This window comes from Calypte anna, chromosome 3, assembly GCF_003957555.1.
Source record: "Calypte anna isolate BGI_N300 chromosome 3, bCalAnn1_v1.p, whole genome shotgun sequence".
NCBI lineage: Eukaryota > Metazoa > Chordata > Aves > Apodiformes > Trochilidae > Calypte > Calypte anna.
In genome coordinates this window covers 22,181,321-22,202,828 of record NC_044246.1, presented here as the reverse complement: position 1 = coordinate 22,202,828, position 21,508 = coordinate 22,181,321, and the positions used below count along the sequence as shown (strand labels likewise).

The 21,508-nt window shown below is 39.1% G+C and overlaps 1 protein-coding gene across 1 annotated transcript in view; it reads left to right on the top strand.

Annotated features, from left to right (window-relative positions):
* Positions 1–21,508, top strand: part of KCNH1 (potassium voltage-gated channel subfamily H member 1) — a 182,654-nt gene that overhangs the window by 110,108 nt on the left and 51,038 nt on the right. The window contains exon 10 of the mRNA XM_030447664.1: positions 990–1,186. Within this exon, the coding sequence (XP_030303524.1) occupies positions 990–1,186 (197 nt within the window). The remainder of the gene's footprint in view (positions 1–989; positions 1,187–21,508) is intronic.

Here is a 21,508-nt window from a genome sequence, read left to right as displayed (position 1 = left end):
GTGCCCAGCCTGAGCTGGGGTATAACTGGTGAAATCCTGGCTGGGGATCAGGCAGGTTTTGGTAAACTTGCCCTGTGTTTTAGTGCCCAGATTGCTGTAAAGGCCCTCCCTCTTTGCAGCATTCCTCAGTAAGGTTTTCCCTGGCTGCCCCAAGCTCACAGAGATGGGCTTCAACATGGGAAGGCTATGAGGAAATGGCGATGTTTTCTCTCTTCCAGTGTGTAACAGCCTAATATTCTTGTCTTGTCAGTATTATCTTGGTGATAAATAACCTGTACTACTCTTGGTTTTGACTGCATTGTTACCATATACCTCTACAGTATTATATGGGGGCACACATGCACAAAGACTGAAAGATTTTTTTTTTTTGAGGCTCTCACCAGCTGCAGAGCATTAGAGCCACCAGAGTTGAGATCTGCTATTTCATAATGTTGCAAAAGCAGACTTTTCTGGTGATGATCTGGTGAACTAGGGCAAACTTTAATACTGATCTGCGATAGTGTTTTGCTACAGGCTGCAACTGCACTGATGTTATAGACAAGATGGTCTGACTGACACAGGAGTGGGTAATTTTTAGCCAGATTGAGAAAACTCAACAACACAGATGTAAGAGACAAATCCTTTGCTTGCCAGTTAAAAGAAGAAAAGGAAATAGCATTTCCTCTTAATTAATCTGTTTGAAAAGGATCAGAGAAGAATGTGAACCAAGAACAAATCACTTTCCTTGATTTTTTCAAGTCAGACCTTTACTGATATGTAAAGGGGACTTGTCACATCAAACACTTTTGATCATGGTTTATTCTTGTGGAATTTTGCTGGGCTATTGTGATTAACAAAAATATAGTGGAAGAAGTTACAATTAAATATTTGATTATTTTTTTTCTAACATAAAATAGAAGAATTTTAACTTCTTAAATGACTTGTATGTTCTTTCATATTTTGGTGGAAATCGTACCATTACTGAAAGCAATGCTGCTGCTTTTCTCTAGGCAAAGGAGATGTTTTTGGTGATGTCTTCTGGAAGGAGTCTACCCTCGCCCAGTCCTGTGCCAATGTAAGGGCTTTGACTTACTGTGATCTTCATGTGATTAAGAGAGATGCCTTGCAGAAAGTGCTGGAGTTTTATACAGCGTTTTCACACTCTTTCTCCCGAAATCTCATTCTGACCTACAACTTGAGAAAAAGAGTAAGTAGCTTTGATTTTAATGGTCATTGTGTATATAGTCACTTTTCAGGAATGTCTGTATGAAAAAAAAAATAAATTATTGAATTCTGGTATTCTTCATAAGCTCTCTTAGGAGAAGGTTTGTCAGAGCTTGTCTAAGAGACACTGATAGCATGTAAAGTCAGAAGGCCTAGGTAAGTATTTATTCCAGTGTTAGTTTTATTAAAGACTGTGTGTATGTGAAAGTATTTTACATTTCTGTAAAGTGGACAGATTCCACCACATTTATGAACTGTCATGCACTTGTGATAAAACTGCTTTCTGCAACTTAAGTTTGTAAAGCAGCTAAGAAGAGGTTAGGGGCAATGCCTGAAGTTACAAGAAAAGTAGAAGGAAAAGTCTGAATTTTAATACATGGCACAAGTCAAAAACATTAATCACAATGTAAAATTAATAGCAACATAACTGATTCTATCAAGAGTAATTTCTTTTAGTATCAGTCACATTTTGGAATTATTTTCCTAACTATAATGCTTTGATTTTCTTATCCTTGATTTTTTGGCTCTTTTGTTTTCTTCCTGTGTCGTGGTTCAAGGTTTTTTGTTAAATGTGCATCATCATAACCTAAAATAACATTTTAAAGTCTCTGTGTAATATTCAGCGATCCAGCTCTGTAGAGTTTTATTAGAATTCTAGTAGGTATAATTCAGTTGATAAGATTTTGTTATGTAGAAGACAACAATATTATATTGAAAATATATATATAGGAGTACCTACAATTGCTTTAAAATATTATGATATGAAGATGCTTCTTGACATAAAGAAATATGTTTGATAGGAGACTTGTTTTTTGTTCCTAAGGAGTTCTCCATGGTAACTTCCAGCTGCCACTTAAGTCCTAGATAATTATACCTGAAACAGTAGAAACCTTTTCATCTTTGAAGTCTGTAATGTAAAATTAGACTGTAAGCCTAGAGCATCAATTTTTTTTTTTTTTTGGTACCTAAAATTAGCAAAATGAAATTAAAATAGCTTGATGGTGTTTTCTTTCTGCATATGTTATCAATATCAAAGAATTAAACTTTTCAGTATTGGGCAAAGGAGAATGTTCTATTCACACGTTGGTCAAATAAATCAAAGCTCTGGTAGAAAATAGATGTAACAAAAAGCTAAGAAGCAAATTTATACTTGAGGATTTCCTCATAGGACTTTTTTTTCCAATGACATTGAGTTCCTGCAGGACAAAGAGAAGATATAAAGTTGAAAGAAGATTGAGAGAGATGTCCTCTTAATACCAAGTATAAAAACCCGCTAGCTACCTTGTGTTAATGTGAAAAATAAAAGAAACTAAATAATTTGGTATTGCAATCACTTAAAGCATTGGTGTCGATGACTAGCATGCTTAAAAATAACACTGTGAGTAAAGTGGTAAGATGGTAAAGTGAAGTAAAGGTGGTCTAAGCATATATGACTTCTTTAACATCAGTAGAAATAAAAAAACTTTGATGCAAAGAAGGATCAACTCTCTTTAAGCTCACAGTAATGCTAGCTCAGTCACATCACTGTGTGCTGAGCCAAAAGTCCTAGTTTTAGAATTAAATGTCTACTGCAGAAGTGATACTCTTTAGTGTTCATTGGCATAGCTTTTCCCAATCCAGGTTACAAAACACTTTGTAACCACAGTATCATAATTCCTGTGAATTTTCTACATGTTCCTAATAAAAAGGTACATTTTATAATAGCAATTTTCATCCAGTTATTTAAATAATTGGTTTTTAATTGAGTTGCAGTCAGCAGGAAAGGGATGTTGATTGGTAATGGAAGTAAGATTTTGGTGGTTCTACGTTTATAAAACTAATTTTATTTATTTTATAGAAAAAAAGCTGATTGCAATCAGAATGCAAATGTTAAATAATGTAAGTATTATTCCTGTTGGGAATGCAGGATAGATATCATAGACAATATGATACTTTAGAGATTGGAGATAATGCATATTAAAAGGATGCTTTTTAGAGTTTAGAATTTAATCTGTTTTAAATAGCTATGAATCTTGTATGGAAATAGCTCCCCAGCATGTTGCTTTTAGCACTCCTCCTGGTCTGTTTCTGCAAATGGAATTTTGTAGGACTCAGATGAACCAGTACCTTCTGTGAGTTACATTTCTGATGTATTGCTTATCTTTCAGAATATAAGTATCAGAATTATATTTTTAATTTCAGAGTTTCATCTCTGGCTCTGAAAGTGTTCAACTTGTTGAAGTGCAGATACTTCAAATATATTCATACAGATTCCAAATACATGGAAAAGCATCTATGGTGATTTTTGGGGGTTTTTTTTTGGTTTTTGGATTTTTTTGCCTGAATGATCTCATGAGTGTATTTTTTGGACTTGGTTATTCCACTGAGGTGTCCCTGTCTCCAGCGTGCATATGCATGCTGCATATGAAGTGCATATGCACTTCACATGGCCATGGTACTGTACAGTGCAAGATGCTTTCTAGCCAGGTTTTATTCAGCTTAAGTGGGCTTCAGCATTGGCCCACTCTTTCACCATGTTCACAGCTGGGTCTCCTCAAGTGATCCCTTTCCTTGTAGAGATGCAGCTCCCCATCCCAGACATCTCAGTGCCAGTGAGCAGTGCTGACCTTACAGATGTCCCTCGCTCTTCCTGCTGGCCTGGATCCACTTTATAACCACTGTGCCAGAATTAAGCAGACATACAGACACATTGTAAGGTACCAAAACCAATAGGTCTTGACCTTAACAAACTCTAGAGCTCAGTATAGGCAAAGTGAAAAGCATCTTCCCATTCCTTCCTCTCCATTCCTTGTGCTGCTTTTCCTCTCAGTCTTGCACTTGTTTTGAGCTGAGCTGAGAGGGCAGGACCCTTCTGTCTATGTGTTCTCCTTTGTGCCCACCCAGCACAGAGCAGAGTTATGAAATGTTGCTGTCTTTGAGGTCTGAAGACTTCATGACTGAAGAGAGACACCTCCAGTGCTCTGTCCCCATTGTGCCATGGCTGTCTGTGTCTGTGCTGTTAAAACAGTTTCCTTTCACTCAGTTTCCTAACAAACCCCAGTGAAGTATTCTCATTTCAGAAGCTGATGGTTCACTGTCAGGTGACTCCCTGAGCAGTTTCCTCGAGTGACTGCAATCCTTCCCTTCACCATCTGGTTACCTCTGTGTGGAGCTCAGGCTTAGAAAACTTTGTATTTTTCCTAAAAGGGTAGAGAAAGATCTTTCATTAACTCTTTGTGCTGTCAGTCATCAATTTTTTCACCTAACTGGAAGCAGGGGGAGAGTCAGCCAGTGCTTCTGTGTCCCCGGCATGTCAAGACACTTGAGCTACAGTCTGTGTCTGGAGGTGGCTGTGTGTCACACTCACAGGTTTTGCAGCTGAAAGGAAGCTAACAGGATTTCTCAGCACCCTTACTGCTGTAACGATGTTGTGAAATTCAAGCAGGGTAACTTGATGTTTCTCTCTTTTTTTTGAATCTCAGAGGGGAACCAGGGTGTAGACACTGGTGGTATGTGGGATGTTCAAGTGACAAACTCACCCTTATGGATGTGAGGGTCCTTAATGCAGTGTGCTGGGTGTAAGAGAAACATTACAGGTTTGGAGAGCAGCAGGATTCACAGTCTGCTTTGCTGTTTTTACCCAGCAAAGACTTAAAACACCTCTGGTTTTCTGGCTTGGACTTCATAGCTCTGGGTTAGTATAAGCACAAGAAGAGAGAAGCTTTCATGATAGCTGCCTGTTGGTTTTCGCTTGTGGTGAGGTGCACATTTTTTGGCACTTTCTTTAGGAAAGTAAAAGGCCTTTGGCAGCACTTGGAAGCATTCTGGTTTTGTCCTCTTCCCATGTGTATGAGCTTTGTGACCAATATTACCTTACACTGGGTTGTACCACAGTGTATTTCTTCAGTTCATTCTGCTACAGCCATAGTTTGTGTCCTGGAATAAAAGAACAAATGCAATGGGATGTAGATGTGTTATTTGGGATTTTGTAGGACTAAAGGAAATGGCAAAGAACATTATGCATTTTCACAAAGTAAGCATGATTTTTTGATTTAAAGCCAAAGTTTATGGTAAGAATATATTTCTTGAGAGAGCAGTGATTGCAGCAGTCATCTGTCTCCCTGCTGGAGTAAACTTTCTTGCTTTTGGATATGAACTCCAGGCTCTCTCTAGAGAGAGAACCTCTCTCAGATCAAACATTTCAGCGAGGAGTGCTTCAAGCCTTGATTTTAAATCTCATGAGAGAGTTGGCAGCAGGTTGTTTTCAAAGACTCAATCCACAGCCTTGTATTCTGTCTCTCTGCATGACAAGTTTTCCAATTCTTTTTCATGATACCCGCTCAAAACTGTATTCCAGATTTCCTTCTGGTATGGTAGGCTGAATTTCAGCAAGATTTTAACAAAACTTTCTTAAAATAAGTGAGAACAGTTAAAGGTTATAATTTTAAAATATTGGTCCATTTGGTGATCTATTTCAGAATGGTCAGGCTTACAGCCTACTGCTTTTTCTTGTATTTGTACTCACTAAATCCCACAAGTTCTGGTGGGAAGAAGGGTTTTATGCTTGACAGGAGTGTGTCACACAGCACTGAAGACCCAGGACATGGGCCATGACTGAAACATATAGATGGATCTGTGGCTTGGGAATTTCTCCATGCCAATCTAAGCAAAATATATTTTATTCTGTTTCCTCATTGGTGGATTCTGTGTTGTGATTTTATGTCTACTCTCTGGCCTTGGACAACTTATTTAACTTTTATCTGTCTCTAACAGATAACTGGTTATCTAGATCACAGATTTTTGTGCAAAGGATCTTTATATCCTGGACTGAAAGCAGTCTGAGGCAAGTTGTGTGGTTTTAGGTTTGCACATCTGCTATGGATGATTTAAGTGATGTGACTGTCATTTAGCTGAGATCCTGTGGTCTGAGGAGGATGTACCCATGGATTTATTCCTTCTCTCCTACAGCTTGTTGGAGTCCTTCAGGTAAAGCCTTAGTACCCAGACTAAGGCTCTAATCCAGAGATGATTTGACCTACTTCAAGCATTTAAAATCCATATTTCTACAGAGATTATAAGAGGTTCTAAATGTGGTGGATTGACCTTGGCTGGTTGCCAGGTGCCCACCAAACAGCTCTATCACTCCCACAGCTCAATAGAACAGAGGGGAGAAAAATATGATAACAGGCTCATCGGTCAGGATAAGGAGATCATTTACCAGTTGCTGCCATGATTAAAACCAAATTGACTTAGGAATATTAATTGAATTTCTTACCAATTAATCAGGGTAGGAGAATCACAAATAAGAATATATCTAAAAAACACCTTGCTCCGACCCCCTCTCTTCTTCCCAGGCTCAAATTCATTCCCAACCCTTCTACCTTCTCCCCATGAGCAGTGCAGGGAGACAGGAATGGGGGTTTATAATGCTTGGTTTCTGCTGCTCCTTCCTCCTCACTCTCTTCCCCTGCTCCAGCATGGCATCCCTCTAAAGGGGGACAGTCCTTCACAGACTTTTCCGATACGAGTCTTCTCCGTAGGCTGTAGTTCTTCAAGAACTGCTCCAGCATAAGTCCTTTCCACAGAATGCCATCCTTCAGGAACAAACTGCTCCAGCATGGGTTCCCCATGGGGCCACAGGTCCTGCCAGAAGAGCAGCTCCAGTGTGGGTTCCCTTCAACAGAGTGCAGCTGGATATCTGCTCCACTGCAGGTATCCATGAGCTGCAGGGACACAACCTGAATCACCATAGGCTGCAGGAGAATCTCTGCTCTGGTGTCTGGAGCACCTTTTCCCCCTCCTTCTTCACTGGCCTCGGTGTCTTGCAGAGTAGTTTCTCTCACATACTTTCACTCCTCAGCTGCTGTTGTGCAGCATTTTTTTTTAGCCCTTCTTAAATATGTTATCACAGAGTGCAACTGACATTACTGAGTGATTCAGCTTTGGCCAGTGGCAGATCTGTTTCAGAGCCAGCTGGAACTGGCTGTGCCCAGCATGGGGACAACTGGTGCCTTCTCACAGAAGCCACCCCTGCAGGCCCTTGCTACCAAATCCTTGGTGCATAAACCCAATACAGACAACAAAATTCTTCTGTTGCTTGTAATTCAGTACATAATACATTTTCATGTAAATTTTAGCTGCAATTTAGATCATGCGGGCAAGCAGTGAAATGTTTCTTGAAAATGCTCTTAAATGACTAATCCTTTCTAAGCTGATTTGATTAATTCGTCACTTGAGATGCCTCAATAAGTTTTCATATAGTGTCTCTACAGTTGTTATAAAGAAGTAATGTAGTATACCATGTCAAACAAGATGTCTGTTTCCCCAAAGGAGCATTAAGTTACTGAAATTCTTATAGGTCATTCACTAGTAAATGCTGCTAAAATAAAAGTGATCAATAGGTATTAATGACTGTCAATAAAATAAATTTATGAAAGAGCTAGTAAGGGTGAATTTTGGATTACAATTCATAGAAACATAGAATAATTTGGGTGGGGAGGAACCTCTAAAGATCATCCAGTCCAAACCCCCCTGCAGTAAACAGGGACATCCTCAACTAGATCAGGTTGCTCAGAGCCTCATCATGCCTCACCTTGAATATCTCCAGGGATGAGACCTCAACTACCTCCTTGGGCAACATGTTCCATTTATCCACAACCCTCATGGTAAAGACCTTTTTCCTAACATCCAAATAAATATACTCTAGTTTAAAAACATTGCTCCTCATCCTATCACTCCAGGCCCTTGCAAACAGTCCTGCTCTGGCCTTCCTATAGGCCCCCTTCAGATACTGGAAGGTTTCTCTTGGGTCTCCCCAGAACCCTCTCATCTCCAGGCTGAAAATGGAAAATTCATCTTAAAATGAAAGAGTATGATTCTTTTATGAAGCTGATACTAAAACTGTAATTTGCCTTGTAGTTTCTTCAGTAAGAGAATATTTCCTGTTCTATGCTATTGTAGATTTATAGGTTTTCCCACTTTGGTTGCTAAATACTTCATGATTATTTGCATTCTGATCACTTAATTAGAAATTAGATTTGTGCAGACTGGATTTATAACATCAGAATTTTAGGTATTTCCTAATGTGTTTTCAAAGTATGAAAAACTGTATCAATATTATGTTGATGAAAGACATTCCAATTATATGTCAATACTTGGGGAAAAATGTGGTAAATGGAACAAGTTCTGGTTGCCTTGAAATTGAGGTTAAGCACTTTATTCATTAATCCAGAAATAGGATCAATATTTTGTTTTTTTATCACACTTTGTAGATATCAAGTAGATAGGCTTGAATGGTTTCTGAAAGCTCTGTTTTCTCAACAGCCCATAAAATATACAACCTTTAACTGTAAGATCTTTTTGAAACCCATATAGTGTTCATAAACTCTTTCCATGTATGGTAAAGCTATTCCCAGTAGATGAAAAATAGAGTTAACAAGGTTGATGATGAATAAAAATAAAATTTGTTTTCAAACTACTTAAATTTTTTTTTTTTAAAAGGCATATTTGGCTTTTGTGAAGCTATTTTCAGATGAGCATTAGGAATTTATCATTTAATAGAAGGGTTTTCTTTCATTTCTGGCACACAAAACCACTCATACCACCTTGTTTATCCCAACTGAAGAAAATGCATTTTTTGATATCTGCCCATCTCCACCTACGTAGACTAAATTGTAGAAATAATTTTAATATAGATAAAGGTTACTTAGTGTGAATGAGGATTCCACAGAATAGCTCTCCTAAGCCTTTTTAAAATAGAAAATTAATTCCCTAGAAACTCAGGAAAGTCTAAATATTGGCCCACCACTAGAGAGAAAAAGATAATCCAAAAAATCCATGTAACTGCTCTTACAGAGTCTGGGAATCCAGTCTTCATTGTGAGAACAGTGAAAAACTTGCCAGTATTTTTGCAGTAGGAGGCGTCAGTTGTTAGTTTAAGCTCAGGTTTTTCTTGCTATTGTGTTGCCTTAGATAAATGGAAGTGTAATACAAATGGACAAGGGATTCTGAACAGCAGCCTTTGCAGGATGTTATACCTGTCATCAGTGTATGCAAGGAGCATTACCATCTGCTCACAAGTAAATGTACTGCAGTGCCTTACTCCACTTTTGGATCATGCTGACAATGAGGAAGGAGACGTTCCATGGGAATTCAAAGTATTTCTACCCTTTCTCTAAAGCTGGAATCGTTCTTCTACTGCTTACCATGAATTGACTGGACAGAGTTTCTACACTTTTTCTATTTAAAAAAAAAAAAAAAAAATATATATTCTTGGTTCTTGGTGCCTGTCATTCTTGTGTGTGTACCTGTGTGCACATAAGTATAATGACTCCCCTGTTGCTAAATCTCTCAAGTAATTCAAATATTTTCCCCTTTCTCTAATATATGAATGCAGCTGCCCAGACCTTTTTGTCTGTGTGCATCGTGTTCTATTGTGCATCATAACTGCACTGATTATGTCAGTGCCCTGGTAACCTCTGTGCCCTGGTGACTCTTTTTTCTGATATGCCCTAGTGCTTCCTATTGTAGAGCATTACTGACCAGGCAAAAGACAAAACAATGACCTCATATCCTCTTACATGATTTTTTTTGACTCTCTGGTGTCTGGGAAGCAGCTGACTCTAGGACAAACTCTTAATTAAGGGTGTGATTTCCTGGCATAATAGCTTTGATCTTCAGGACTTCTTTAAGGTCATTAAAAGCCTAACTTGTGGGTCTGCAAATCCAAACACTCAACCCATTCAAGACACTCCATGAAGTGGAGAGAGAAGTCCATGAAGGAGTGAGAACATAGATAGCTATGTAATATGAAAGTGGAGTTAGAATGACAAGACTATAGCCTTGAGTAATCAAACATAATAACAACTGATCAGATTGGTCCTTTCTTCAGCTCTCCAATGGAAGCTGAAGTAGCTGCCCTACTTAAAATGAGGAGTAAATTTCTGGAAGTTACTACTAATGTGTAGAGACCTTGTAATCCCTGCTCCAGACCAAACCCAACCCAAAATTCTTGTTTTCTTGCTTAAATGTTGAGACATTTATTGTAACTACCCTTTTCCGCTTTACTCACCTGACCAAGGTGAGCAAAGGTGGCCACATTTTCTCCAAGGACTACACTTTACATGCATCATAATCAGTACAAAGCATGAAGCAATTCTTGTATATGACAAACACTGTTAAGATTTTGACAAAATGCTTTCCCAGCATGATTTATGAACACTGGGAGGTACAAAGAGTGTTTGTGTCAACCTATCCTACGTGATTAGACGCCTACGTGATTAGAGATATATTTCGTGTATCCATTCTTGAGAGTCAGTCTTTTAGTTCATTTGAACAAGTCTTACTGTGGGGGGAGTAGGGATTACAGCCAGGAACCTATTACAGAGCCTATTACATATCTTAGTCTCAAGTCTGCCCCAAAGGAGTCCCACAGGTAATGTGGTGTCTGATGTCAACCTGCTTTACAGGCTGCTGCCCATTCCAGTGTGACATTGAAGTGTTTGACTGCTGAACGTGAAGTGGAGTAACTGCTAGGTGTGACCTTGTGAAAGGTTTTGAATTTGAAATCCAGTCAGCTTTGCCATCATGGGAATGAACCAATTGCAAACAGCACTTGATCTGGCACCTTGCCAATCACATACTCTGACCCTGGATATTGACTATTGGCACGTAGTGCCGAGTGGTAAGGAAGGCTTTGTGTTGGGCTGTGGCTCAGGGTAAGAACTTATTTAAATAATTTGAGTGTAGCATCATGAATCAACCCCTCTTTATTTAGTCTGGGGTTTTTTTGCAGCAGGCAACTGGGTTTTTTCCTCAAACTGCGTTATCCCTTCCTCAAAAGGAATTGCATTATAGCATCAGATTCAGATGCAGATTCAGTTTTTCAAACATAAATATGATACCTGACTTGGATGTAGAATATTAAAGCCCTATGCAAATGAATGTACTGTTTGTAGGATAATTTTTCTAAATTAGCCAACTGCAGAGGGAACTTATACTCATCTCCCCTTGAAAGTAGTCATTATACTTCCCTTTTGCTGACCCTTTGTTTTGGTTCCCATTAATTTTTGTTTTTCTAACAATTATATTCCAGAAAGGGGTGTGAACTTCAGTATCTTGTTTAAAGGCACTTAAACTCAGTGAGTTCTGTAATGTCTCCATCAACTGAAGCAGGAACATACAGGTGTGTGCTGCTCTGAGGATACTCAGTGCCCCAATGTTCTGTCCATGTAGGACTTGGAGTAGGAATAGCAGTAGCCACAAAGACCTCTGCATCTGGATATGGAGATGGCTTAAGTAACCACAGGTCCAAATCCATCTTCTCTTAGTGCAGCTGTGTAATTTTTTGCCAGATTTTTAACAGGAACTAAGATTGCTAAATCCATTTTGATTAGTACTTTTGTTCTTGTATACTGAAGTATTTCTTCTTTTTGTCACTCTGGGATCTTTTCCAAATCCAGAAAGGAAAACACTCAATACCAGCCTTGCTACAAATCTTTGTCCCTTTGCCAAGTTACCTCTACAGCAGGTCCCCAGCATGTGTCCCCAGAAACATGCAGCCAGTCCAACCTGGCCTTTTCTTGCTATTCATCTGAAGGTACTATGCTTTCATCTTAAAATTTCAGAGGATGTGCTTCCACCATCCTAATAAACTTAATGATTGGCCCTTTCTCCTCTATGCTCTGGGGATGAAATTATTGCCACCCAATGAGATTATTCTGTGATTCATTTTACACAGATGATGTAAGAAGAAAAACTCTGCCAAAATGATTTTGTAACACATTGGATGATTTACTTTGTAAAGTGCTGTAAGAATTTCTTTATGTAAAAATGCAGAATTATATTCCTCTTTTGGAAAGGTGTTTGGTATTATTTGTTTGGTTTTTTTTGTTTGGTTTTTGTTTGTTTGTTTCGTTCTTTGTTTTTGTGGGTGATTGTTTTGTTTCGTTTTTTCTTAAAAAAAAAACCCAAAGAAAACTCTCACAAATATCTTAGGACGTATCTCTTTTTAAAGAGTTAATAGGTTGACCAAATAGATTAATCTGTCTCCAATTTTCAAAGTTTATGCTGTTTTTTCATACAGAAGTTGGGTAAGTCATGTAAACTCCAGCATTCTTGGCAGCATTGCAGAAGGGAGGCACGTTGCTGTCTTCATCCAAGTAAGGGGATGGGCAGTCTGTTGTTTTCCAAGGTTTCACTGTTTCTTCACTGACCTCATATGTTATTTGTGGCCAGTTATTTTCTTGATTAATGAAAACAAAATTGCTGTTGACTTCCCTCACATGCTTGATCAGATAGTTTAGACTAGAGATGAAATATCAGGATGCTGTAACCTTTGCTCACATGGAAAATATAAAGTGATAGAAGAGAAAGAAAATGATAATGGCTCTAACAAATGGGTATTGGCTTTGCTATTAGAACTGTAGTATAGTCTAGAAACATATTATTAGGCTTTCATTTCCCTTGCCTGCATTTTTCAAATTGCTCAAGCATCAAGTCTTATAGGAGTAAAAGTTGTATTGAGTAGTTCAGTGACTTACATGCTTTCAGTGATTATCCTCTTCCTCTTCCAAAAGAGATTTGCATTTAGTCCAAGGATAAATTCTTTGGAGTAAGTGGAAGAAGTAATACTTAAAAGCTTTTATTTGGGGTATTATTTGGGAACAGTTCTGTCCTTTAACATAAAAAGCATTATGATGTGCTTTGTCAGTACCATTTGCTCTTGACAATCAAGACACTTCAAAAATGACCTTTATTATTCATGTGCAAATCATCCCAGAGCATAGATGCAGCCATGAAGGGAACTTGAACAACTTGTGGCTTTTGGTTTGCAATGTATTCCAGAAATTTATGACAGTTTGTCTAAATTTATTATTATGCTGTTATTTTTAGGATATCAAATATATTTGTTAATATTATGAAGGCATAACTTCAAAAATACTGAGTAGGTATTTCTTATTACACTCTCTGAAAAATCTGTCATTAAATATTGCATATAGCTTGTTTCACCATATTTTGAAATCAGCAAAATTTTCCAAACCCCATAACTGCCACCACAGAGCTGTTCAGAAAGACATACTTTATGGAATGTTAAGGCCCCTACCAGATTATCTTTAATAATATTGTCGTTTTCTTACATATTGGAATTTCTTTACTGGACATTTTAATATATATATGTAAAGCACTTCATCCAAAGATCTCTTGTGGGGTTTTATTTCTGTTCTTTTTATGTAAGTCTCTTTGAGTGTTTTCCTGGACCAGGTAGACATAATACAAGCAATAAAGGGATAAAGGGCAGTGTGAAATTGTCTTCTTCACCAAGTTTTCCCCTAGATGGCCACCTAGGAGACCCTTCTGATCACTCCATTCAATAGCCTGTCTGCCATCCCTTTCTGGCAATAGAAGCTGCAATAAAACAACTTCTGCGCTCTTATGATCCCTGATGAATACTATTAAAGCAGCCAACACAAGGAGATGAAGTCAAGACCACCTTCTAGTGACATTACTGCACTTGAGATGCTGTCTTAGCTATCTGGATGACCTAGTATCAGAAGTTTCCCTATTACCCAAGTGTAAGCCTGTCAACACAGTACCTTTTAGAAAGCCTGATGTGAGACCATAGGGGTGCTGGTTACATCATATCTTACTCCTACCACAAAGCGTCCTAAAGCCAAGGGTATACAAGATGCTTCTTCAAAAGCTGCGTGGCATGGATGTGGAGCCCACCTCTGCCACTGGGCAGGTCATGCTGCTGGGCCTGTGCTGTGGTGATAATCAAAAGCAATCTTAATTGGTAACCCAAATGGTGCATGACTGATCCTGCTGCTCCTGCTCTACACACGTGAACAGGAGTGAAAAAGCTTCTTTGAAGATCGAAAGAGACAGAACCCTTGCATCCTGCAGCCCTCCCATCTTACAAAAATGGCATGTGATCAAGCTGGAGGCTGCTGCTCCACAGTTGCTGGGTGAGTGCTGATGGGTTTATCAGAGAACCCAGACTACCTTAGCAGCCATATGTTCACTTGGGATGTGCTGAGCAGTCTCAGCACACCAGACACCACACTGCCTATCTCTGTCTGAGCATGCCTGCCAGGTCATCATCTACCTTGAGAACTGCTCTGCATGTGTCTTTGGCTCTGCTCAGCCCACCAGCAGGTGAGCCCCACTCCTTTCTAAAGGAGCCCCACTCCTTTGAAGCTGATCTGGGCCAGCTGTGTCCATTCAGACAGGTGGTACATCTCATGCTCTGTGAGCTGTGTCATGTTATGGAATTGTGATAGCACCTATTGGGGACACAGTGCTAGAGCCAGGAACCTGAGGAAGGGGGAAGAAAGGGTGTTCTGCCCCATGTGAGCAAACAAGTCTGCTGGGACAAGCACCTAGAGGTCAGTGGTGGTTGGCTTTTCATGTTTAGCCCCTAGCAGGCCAAGTGAGGCAGATGAGGAAAGCTAATCTCTCAAGGATCTGGATGTCTCCTGATTCTCATTTCTTTCTCCGTTCCCCTCACCTTGCCTGCAGAGGCAGGTAGCAAGAAGAGGTAGGCAGGATTCCTTCCATAGGACTGCACTGTGTTATGGGAGTGTGCATGGTGTGGACAAACTGTGGGTATTAAAGGCTAAATGGACTTAGCTGCAGGGCATGGTGGTACCTGTGGCAGGAGGTGCCCTCTCAGGGATGCACTGGAGAAGAACCTGCTGAAGAAGAAGAACCTGCTGGAGATGCCAGGCTGGGCACCAACTGAGTAGGCAAAATTCAAACTTGAAGAAAATAAACTTTTAAAAAGGATTACTGTTCTTCTGAACTATTAGGAGGTTTCCAGCTCAAACTGTTCTAAGCATAAACTGCTGCTTTGAAATCCAGTACAGTTCAGTGCAGGGTATTTCATGGAGTTGTACAACAAACCAAGAAACAGGAATAGTGGCTGGGAGCCTCCTAAACTGGGACTGGCATCAGTTGAGAATACTTCTATTGAACAACCTCCAAATCCTTCTTAAACCAGAGGTTTCTAGTCCCTTTCTTTTTGTACATGCTAAATCAGCTCTTTGCATGGTCAGAGTGAGCAGGTAGAAGTCAGGTAGGAAAAAGTCTTTTAGTACAATAATAATAAGCTAAACAAATTTTGTAAGAAGCATAGTGTAAAGGTAGCTAATGTTGCTATTTTGCTGTTGCTGGACCTGTTCCCACATGCTTGTCTTAGGACATTTTAATCATTGCATGAGAGAGCTTCCCATTTTATTTTTTCTTTAGGGTATAGATATTGTAATGTGCACTTAGTGCAAAAAGAGAGTGAACAAGAAAATATTTCAGAAATACTTTTTAAAACAGCAAAATATTAATTAGTAAAGACTGTTTTACAACCCAAATATTTTTTGTTTCCTATTAAAAAGCTTCAGTTGCCTATAGATATCCTAAGTGATTTAGAGAAACAGACAAATGATTTAATTTTGATCTTGTTTTATACTCCAGTGAAGCAAACAATGAAGCAAAAATTTGGAACAAGCTGCCTGCTAGACCTTGGAAATTAAACTGCTCTTTTTACTGGGCACTGGTAAAGCAGACCTTCTGATGGCAGACAAGCCTGAAATACATTGACTCATGCTTGTTAGGATCTTGTCAAGCTCCTTCTATTTTCTTGATTATGATTTCAGTGCTACCTTCCAGACAGGAGCTCTCACTTTGATTTCCCTTGAAACCTGTGCTTTCCAGAGAATATGTACCTTCTAGAACCTGGGCAGGGTTACATCCCGAGAGCCCAAATTACAACTATGACTTGTCTCCAAAAACCTATTCAATGCAGAACACTAAAGCTTTTTCTTACCTCCTTCAACTGGGGATCTGTGTGCATGGAGTATTGGTTGAGATAGGAGTAGGGGCTTTGGGGAACAACAGTCCAGTTTTAACTTATTAATCTAACTGTTTTGATAAGGCCATTGTTGAAAGCAATGTTTTGATGACTGAACGTGCTACCTTGAAGTGCTCTTGTTCACATCATTCTTGGTTCTTACTGATTTTTCTCAGATCTCAAAGCCTGTAGTCAGCAGCTTTTCCAGAGCTGCAGCAGCGTCAGGTGAGTGGTTCGCTCACCCAAGTACCTTGAGTAATCACGAGTGCTTTTTATCTGGCTTGCTTAATGCACTCTAACATAAGATGTTTAAAGGCACACTTCTTGCTTACTCGGCACTTTTTTGGGCTCTAAAAGTGCTATTAATGACCTCTTTTCACCTAATAAGTTTTAGTTCTCATGCCACTAAATTAGCAGTATTATATTTACTTTTTTTTCTTTAACTTTAGTTCAGGTTTACATAGGTTCTTGCTCTGCCTTTATCACACTGTTATCCCAGCAACTTCTGGTGTGGCATCAAGCAAAAGCACTAACATCTGAAGATCTGTCCTGTGTAGTTGAGTCTTTCTCATCTCTTTTCCTTAGAGAAGTCAATATATGTTCAGTATACTGGGGCTTTTTTTGTAAGGTTCCCTAATTTGTGTGTGGTAATCAAGGTGGAGTCTATGCACTGAGAACAGCAAATGTTAATAGCTTCTGAAAAGCAAGGTGAAGTCAAGCTCTGTTTAATATTATTCATAATTACATTTTCTTGATGAGATGGATCTTGGGGGCAGTACAGTTATCTTCCTTAGGAGTGAAGGGCTGAAAGGTTATTCACTGAATCACTTCAACTATTTTTCCTCTCATCAGTGTTTCAAGAGTGTTACAAATATGATTATATAGTGATCAGCAGACAACACAGTGGCAATCCAATGGGTTTTCTTGTTGTGATTAAGAAAAAACCTACAATAAAAAGAATATTCCAATCGTAGTGTTTCATAGGACATGTTCATTGATATTTCTCTTGATTTTACCACACTTGAGGGAAATTTCAGACTCTGTGAAATCCAACTTATGTTCTTCAAAGCAATGCTGCCAGGAAAAAAAAAAGTGTATTTTCTGTGATGAGAAAATTCCCATTAATTGTTGGATTATCTCTTAAATTACTGTTGAGAAAAGAAAACTGTTACTTGTTCCAAAGTTGCATTGTTTTTGAAGATCAAGTTGTCACAGTTGCTTCATCTTGGTAATGAACTGAGCACTGTCTAAATCTGTGGGGCTTTTTAACTGATGTACTTATAACTTCCCTCTTTTTTGCTCTGACTCACATCTTGGATGGTAAATTGTGCAACCTGCCAGCGGATTGCCTGCTATGAAAAATGCTGTAGCTGCAGGGATTATTATTATTAAGTATGTCTAATAATTTTCAAATTTTAGTCATCTATTTTTGGATCATTATGCAACCCACTACTCAGTGGGACTAGGCAGAAGGGGATAGAGCAGGATCGGATGCTGATAAACAGAAACCATTTGGTGTGCTCAGCCAAGCCGTGGGATTCCTCTGGGTGCAGGTGGTCTGTTTAAAGCTGTCTTGCTTTGTAGCAAGTTGCCATGATCACCCCCAAAATACAAAGCCATTTCCTCCCACCTGAATCTCTGGGCACTGGGGACAGGAGTGCTTTCAGCAGCTAATGTATAGCTATCAGCAGGACCCTTCTGCTATCAGGTTGATAGCCTCTAAACATAAACCACATGTATTTATGTTTGTGCCTGTAGTAGAGGAGGATTTAAATGCAATTCGGAACAGTGTCAATACATGCTGGAAATTGCATAGTAAATCACCATATGTTCCAGAGGAAATGCCAAACAAAGTCACAGTCGCTTTTTATGTGCACAGCTGACTGGGAAGCACAAAAGCAGACTCATGATGGGGGATGCCATCAGATGCTTTTCTTTGCTAGACTGGAGCATGATTGGAGCCCATCTGCTTCCCTTAGTGCTGGGGAAGGGTAGGAAAACACTCAGCCCAAAGTTTTGCTGCTGTAACATGCACACTGGGAAGAAGGAAGCTGAACCCATAGAGTGCTCTCAGATGTATTTGCTTTCCATTTCTTTTGAAGTACAGTATTTTAAAAATGGCTTTAAAATTCTCTTACTTCTGCAACTCATACAGCTCTGGCTTTATGATGATAGAGTGATAGTCTGATGTTTGCTAGCTGTGGTTCATAGACCAGGCATGTCTGGGAACAAAGCTCAGCCCTGCACACTGGTTAGACAGACCAATAAAACTGTGGAGGGGGCTCTAAGCATCTCTGTTCTTTTTACCTGTGCCAGCACCGAGTATTTAATACCTGACTAAAGCCCTAAGTGCAGGCATAAGAGTGGTGGTATTTGCTGATGTGTTTGGCAATCTGTTTGGTCTACGTTTTTTCCACGCTCTTTAAGGATACTTGAAATATGTGATAGAAAGTCATAGAAAAGCCTAATGACTTCTGTTTTATTATTATTATTATATATATATAATTAAAGCTGATTTTTTTTTAAACTACCATAGTTAGCTTTCTTCAAACTAGGTACCTGTGCAGACAGGAATCACTGTACGATAACGTTGACTGCTGTGACACCTACTGGTCGAGCTCAGCTGAACAAGGGAAAGCCCGTGGGGACTTCTCTGCCCTCTTCCTAATGGTAAATCCAGGTAGTGAGTTTGACTCTTGGTGCAAACACAGCAGGAATGGTGTCTCTTGGAATGACCGACACATCTTTTTTATACATTTCTTGCTACTTTTTGTATTAAGAAACCTAGGTAACCACTTTTCTTTTCACTTTTAACTTCTGCCCTTTCCGTTCCTAGTAGCTCTTTAATCTTCACCCTCTTGGTTTCATTTGTCTTATCTTTACTCAAGTTTCTTTTTTATCATCTTTTAATAGTATTTGGAGCTGCAAGGAAATAACTTTGAAGTCTTTTCTCAATTGCCTTCTTTCCTTGAACAGTTCTTCTTCATTATCTGTGATCATTTCTTCAGTACTGGGGACTTATTATCATTCTTATTGCCCTGCTAGGCATTCCTCTTTTCTGGGAAAGGTAAAGAGCAATTCATGCAACTCCTTCCATAAGATCTCAAACCTCACTAACCTCTTTGAGAGTATTGAGAAAAATGAAGCTTTTCTGTATATATCTAAGGATGTTAGTAATTCAGAATAATAATAAAAAAACCATCTTTGGATCTCTATTGAACAATGGAGAATGGATAACATTTCATAACTGTAGAAAAAAAATTTGTATGTTTTTTCATAGTGATAGTTTTTCTGCATTCAAGTAGCACTGCAGTCTTCTCAAAACACATTCTTTTGTATGTGATTCTGGAACATATTAGTAATTCAAAAAGTTACACAAAGGGCTTGTCAGGTTGTTCTATGTCTATATTGTCTATTGTCTATGTCTATATAGTAAATTGTCTATGAAAGACAATTTACATTCCAGAAGCTTGAGTAACTTCAGGTAACTTAAAATTGCTTGAGGTAACTTGACCTTCTGGTAGTCCTCAGTGGCTGAGAGGAGGGTATTACTGCTGTCTCCTCTTCCCTGTTCTTGGTTCCATGCTTCTGTCACTTATATTGTGTCTGGCAACTCTGACACCATTCAGACCCCATGCAGGCCCACTCAGTTCACTGACCTGGGAAAAAGAGAGAGGATAATGAATCATGGGAATTCCAAGCCAATGAGTACCATTGGGTATCAGCAAGGGACAAGAGGTGACTGAAAAGCAGGTGAGAAAGGAGCTGGAGTGAGTGAAAAGCAGGGTAATAAGGTCTCCCCCCTTCTAGCAACAACAAGCTGATACATTCAACTGTTGCATCTAATTTTTCCCTATGAAATAAAGGTTTCTTACCTCTTGCTGGCTTTTTCCCCTTCCTGGTCTGCCAGGTCTGTGGAGTCTTGCAGAGAGCTGTGGATCACGATGCCATTCCTCCATCCCTTTCATTCTCTTTGGTTCTGCAGGTTCTTGCACTATGTTTTTAGTGTAAGGTCTGCTGGTTGTCTAGGGCATCTGGCAACATGACAAACATACCTTCTTTGTTGAATATTCTCACATTTCACTATGTATTAACAATATGGTTTTTTTTACATGTGTGGAATTGTTTTCACTACAAAAGGCCAGGGAAAGAGCCATTAACTTTAGACTGAAGGTGGGAAGGTTTGTGATGGTACTTTCTCTTTTGCTATATCTGACCCATAGGAGACCTTCATATCCTCTGCAAGTAAGCTTTGCTTTTACAGTAGTACAAAGGGATTTCATACCAACAGACAGATGGTTTTGCAAGGAGTTTTCCATAGAACTTAAATGGTTTTAACGTACCTGGAAGTACCAGAGCAGGGGAGAAAATGGGAAACTGAGAAAGATTTTAAATTCCTTGGGAATTCAGTGAGAAGTTGAGGGCTTATACGCTATTGTCACCAAAGAGTATACTATTGAGGATTTGTATTGGTGCTTTGCAGTAATTAGAAATGGTACATTGTGTATCAGTCTATAGTCTAACTAAGAATGAGTTGAGAGGAGTAAATAAGCTCAGCATCAGATAGGAAGGGATAGAATCTCTAATAGACAGCTGAAATGGTCAAAGTGTTGCTCACATTATAGGCTGCTCCTGACCAGATGAATTGACTTTGCTATGTCAACAGGAATAAGCTTATTTTGTTTTTCAACTTGAAGAGAAATGTCTCCAAATACAAAATATGTCAGTGATGGCCTTTTACTTGTCTGACACTCTTCTGACTCCAGACTTAGTTTTTTAAAATTGGTCTTAGGCAGTGATGAGTGGTACTGTCAGGTGCTGAAAAGTTCCTGCTTACCTGTGCCCTCACTGAAGGCTGAGGGCAGTGGCTGCAATGATGCTATGCCCTTATTTCATCAGTAACAGTAAAATATCCTTAGCAAAAAGACTCTCAGACTTGACTGCAAGGAGCAGTAAGCATGTCAAAGATACTGGTGTGAAGCAAAACAGGCTAAGAGAGAGGATGCATTATACCTGTTGTAGTGATCAGAGTGAACAGGAATTAATCTCTCTCTGTCTGAGGGGTTACAAAAGAGTTGGGTAATGTGTGGGTTTTCCTAAACTTGTCAGGGTGCAGCTACCCATAAAAGCAGCTTAACCTTATTAGTAATTTTACTTCCCCTATTTCTTATTTTTTGGTATCTTGACATTAAACAGCTTGCCATAGTGCCACTTACAAAGCAAAGCTCCTCTTTGTAACCATTTTTTCCACAATATTACTGTGTATTTTAGTGCTTCTTCACTAAAGACTGTAATTTGAAATCTTGAATTATAGAAATCTCTGTGTCTTATTTTAATCAGAATCCTATGTTCACTTGGAGAACCCCAGGTAGAGATGACTAATCTTGACTTACTTATATATATCCAAAGTCCCTAGTTTATGTTGATGTCATTTATCTGATGATAAAGTTTTAGAGAGTGGGGGACTGCAGTTTAACACAACTG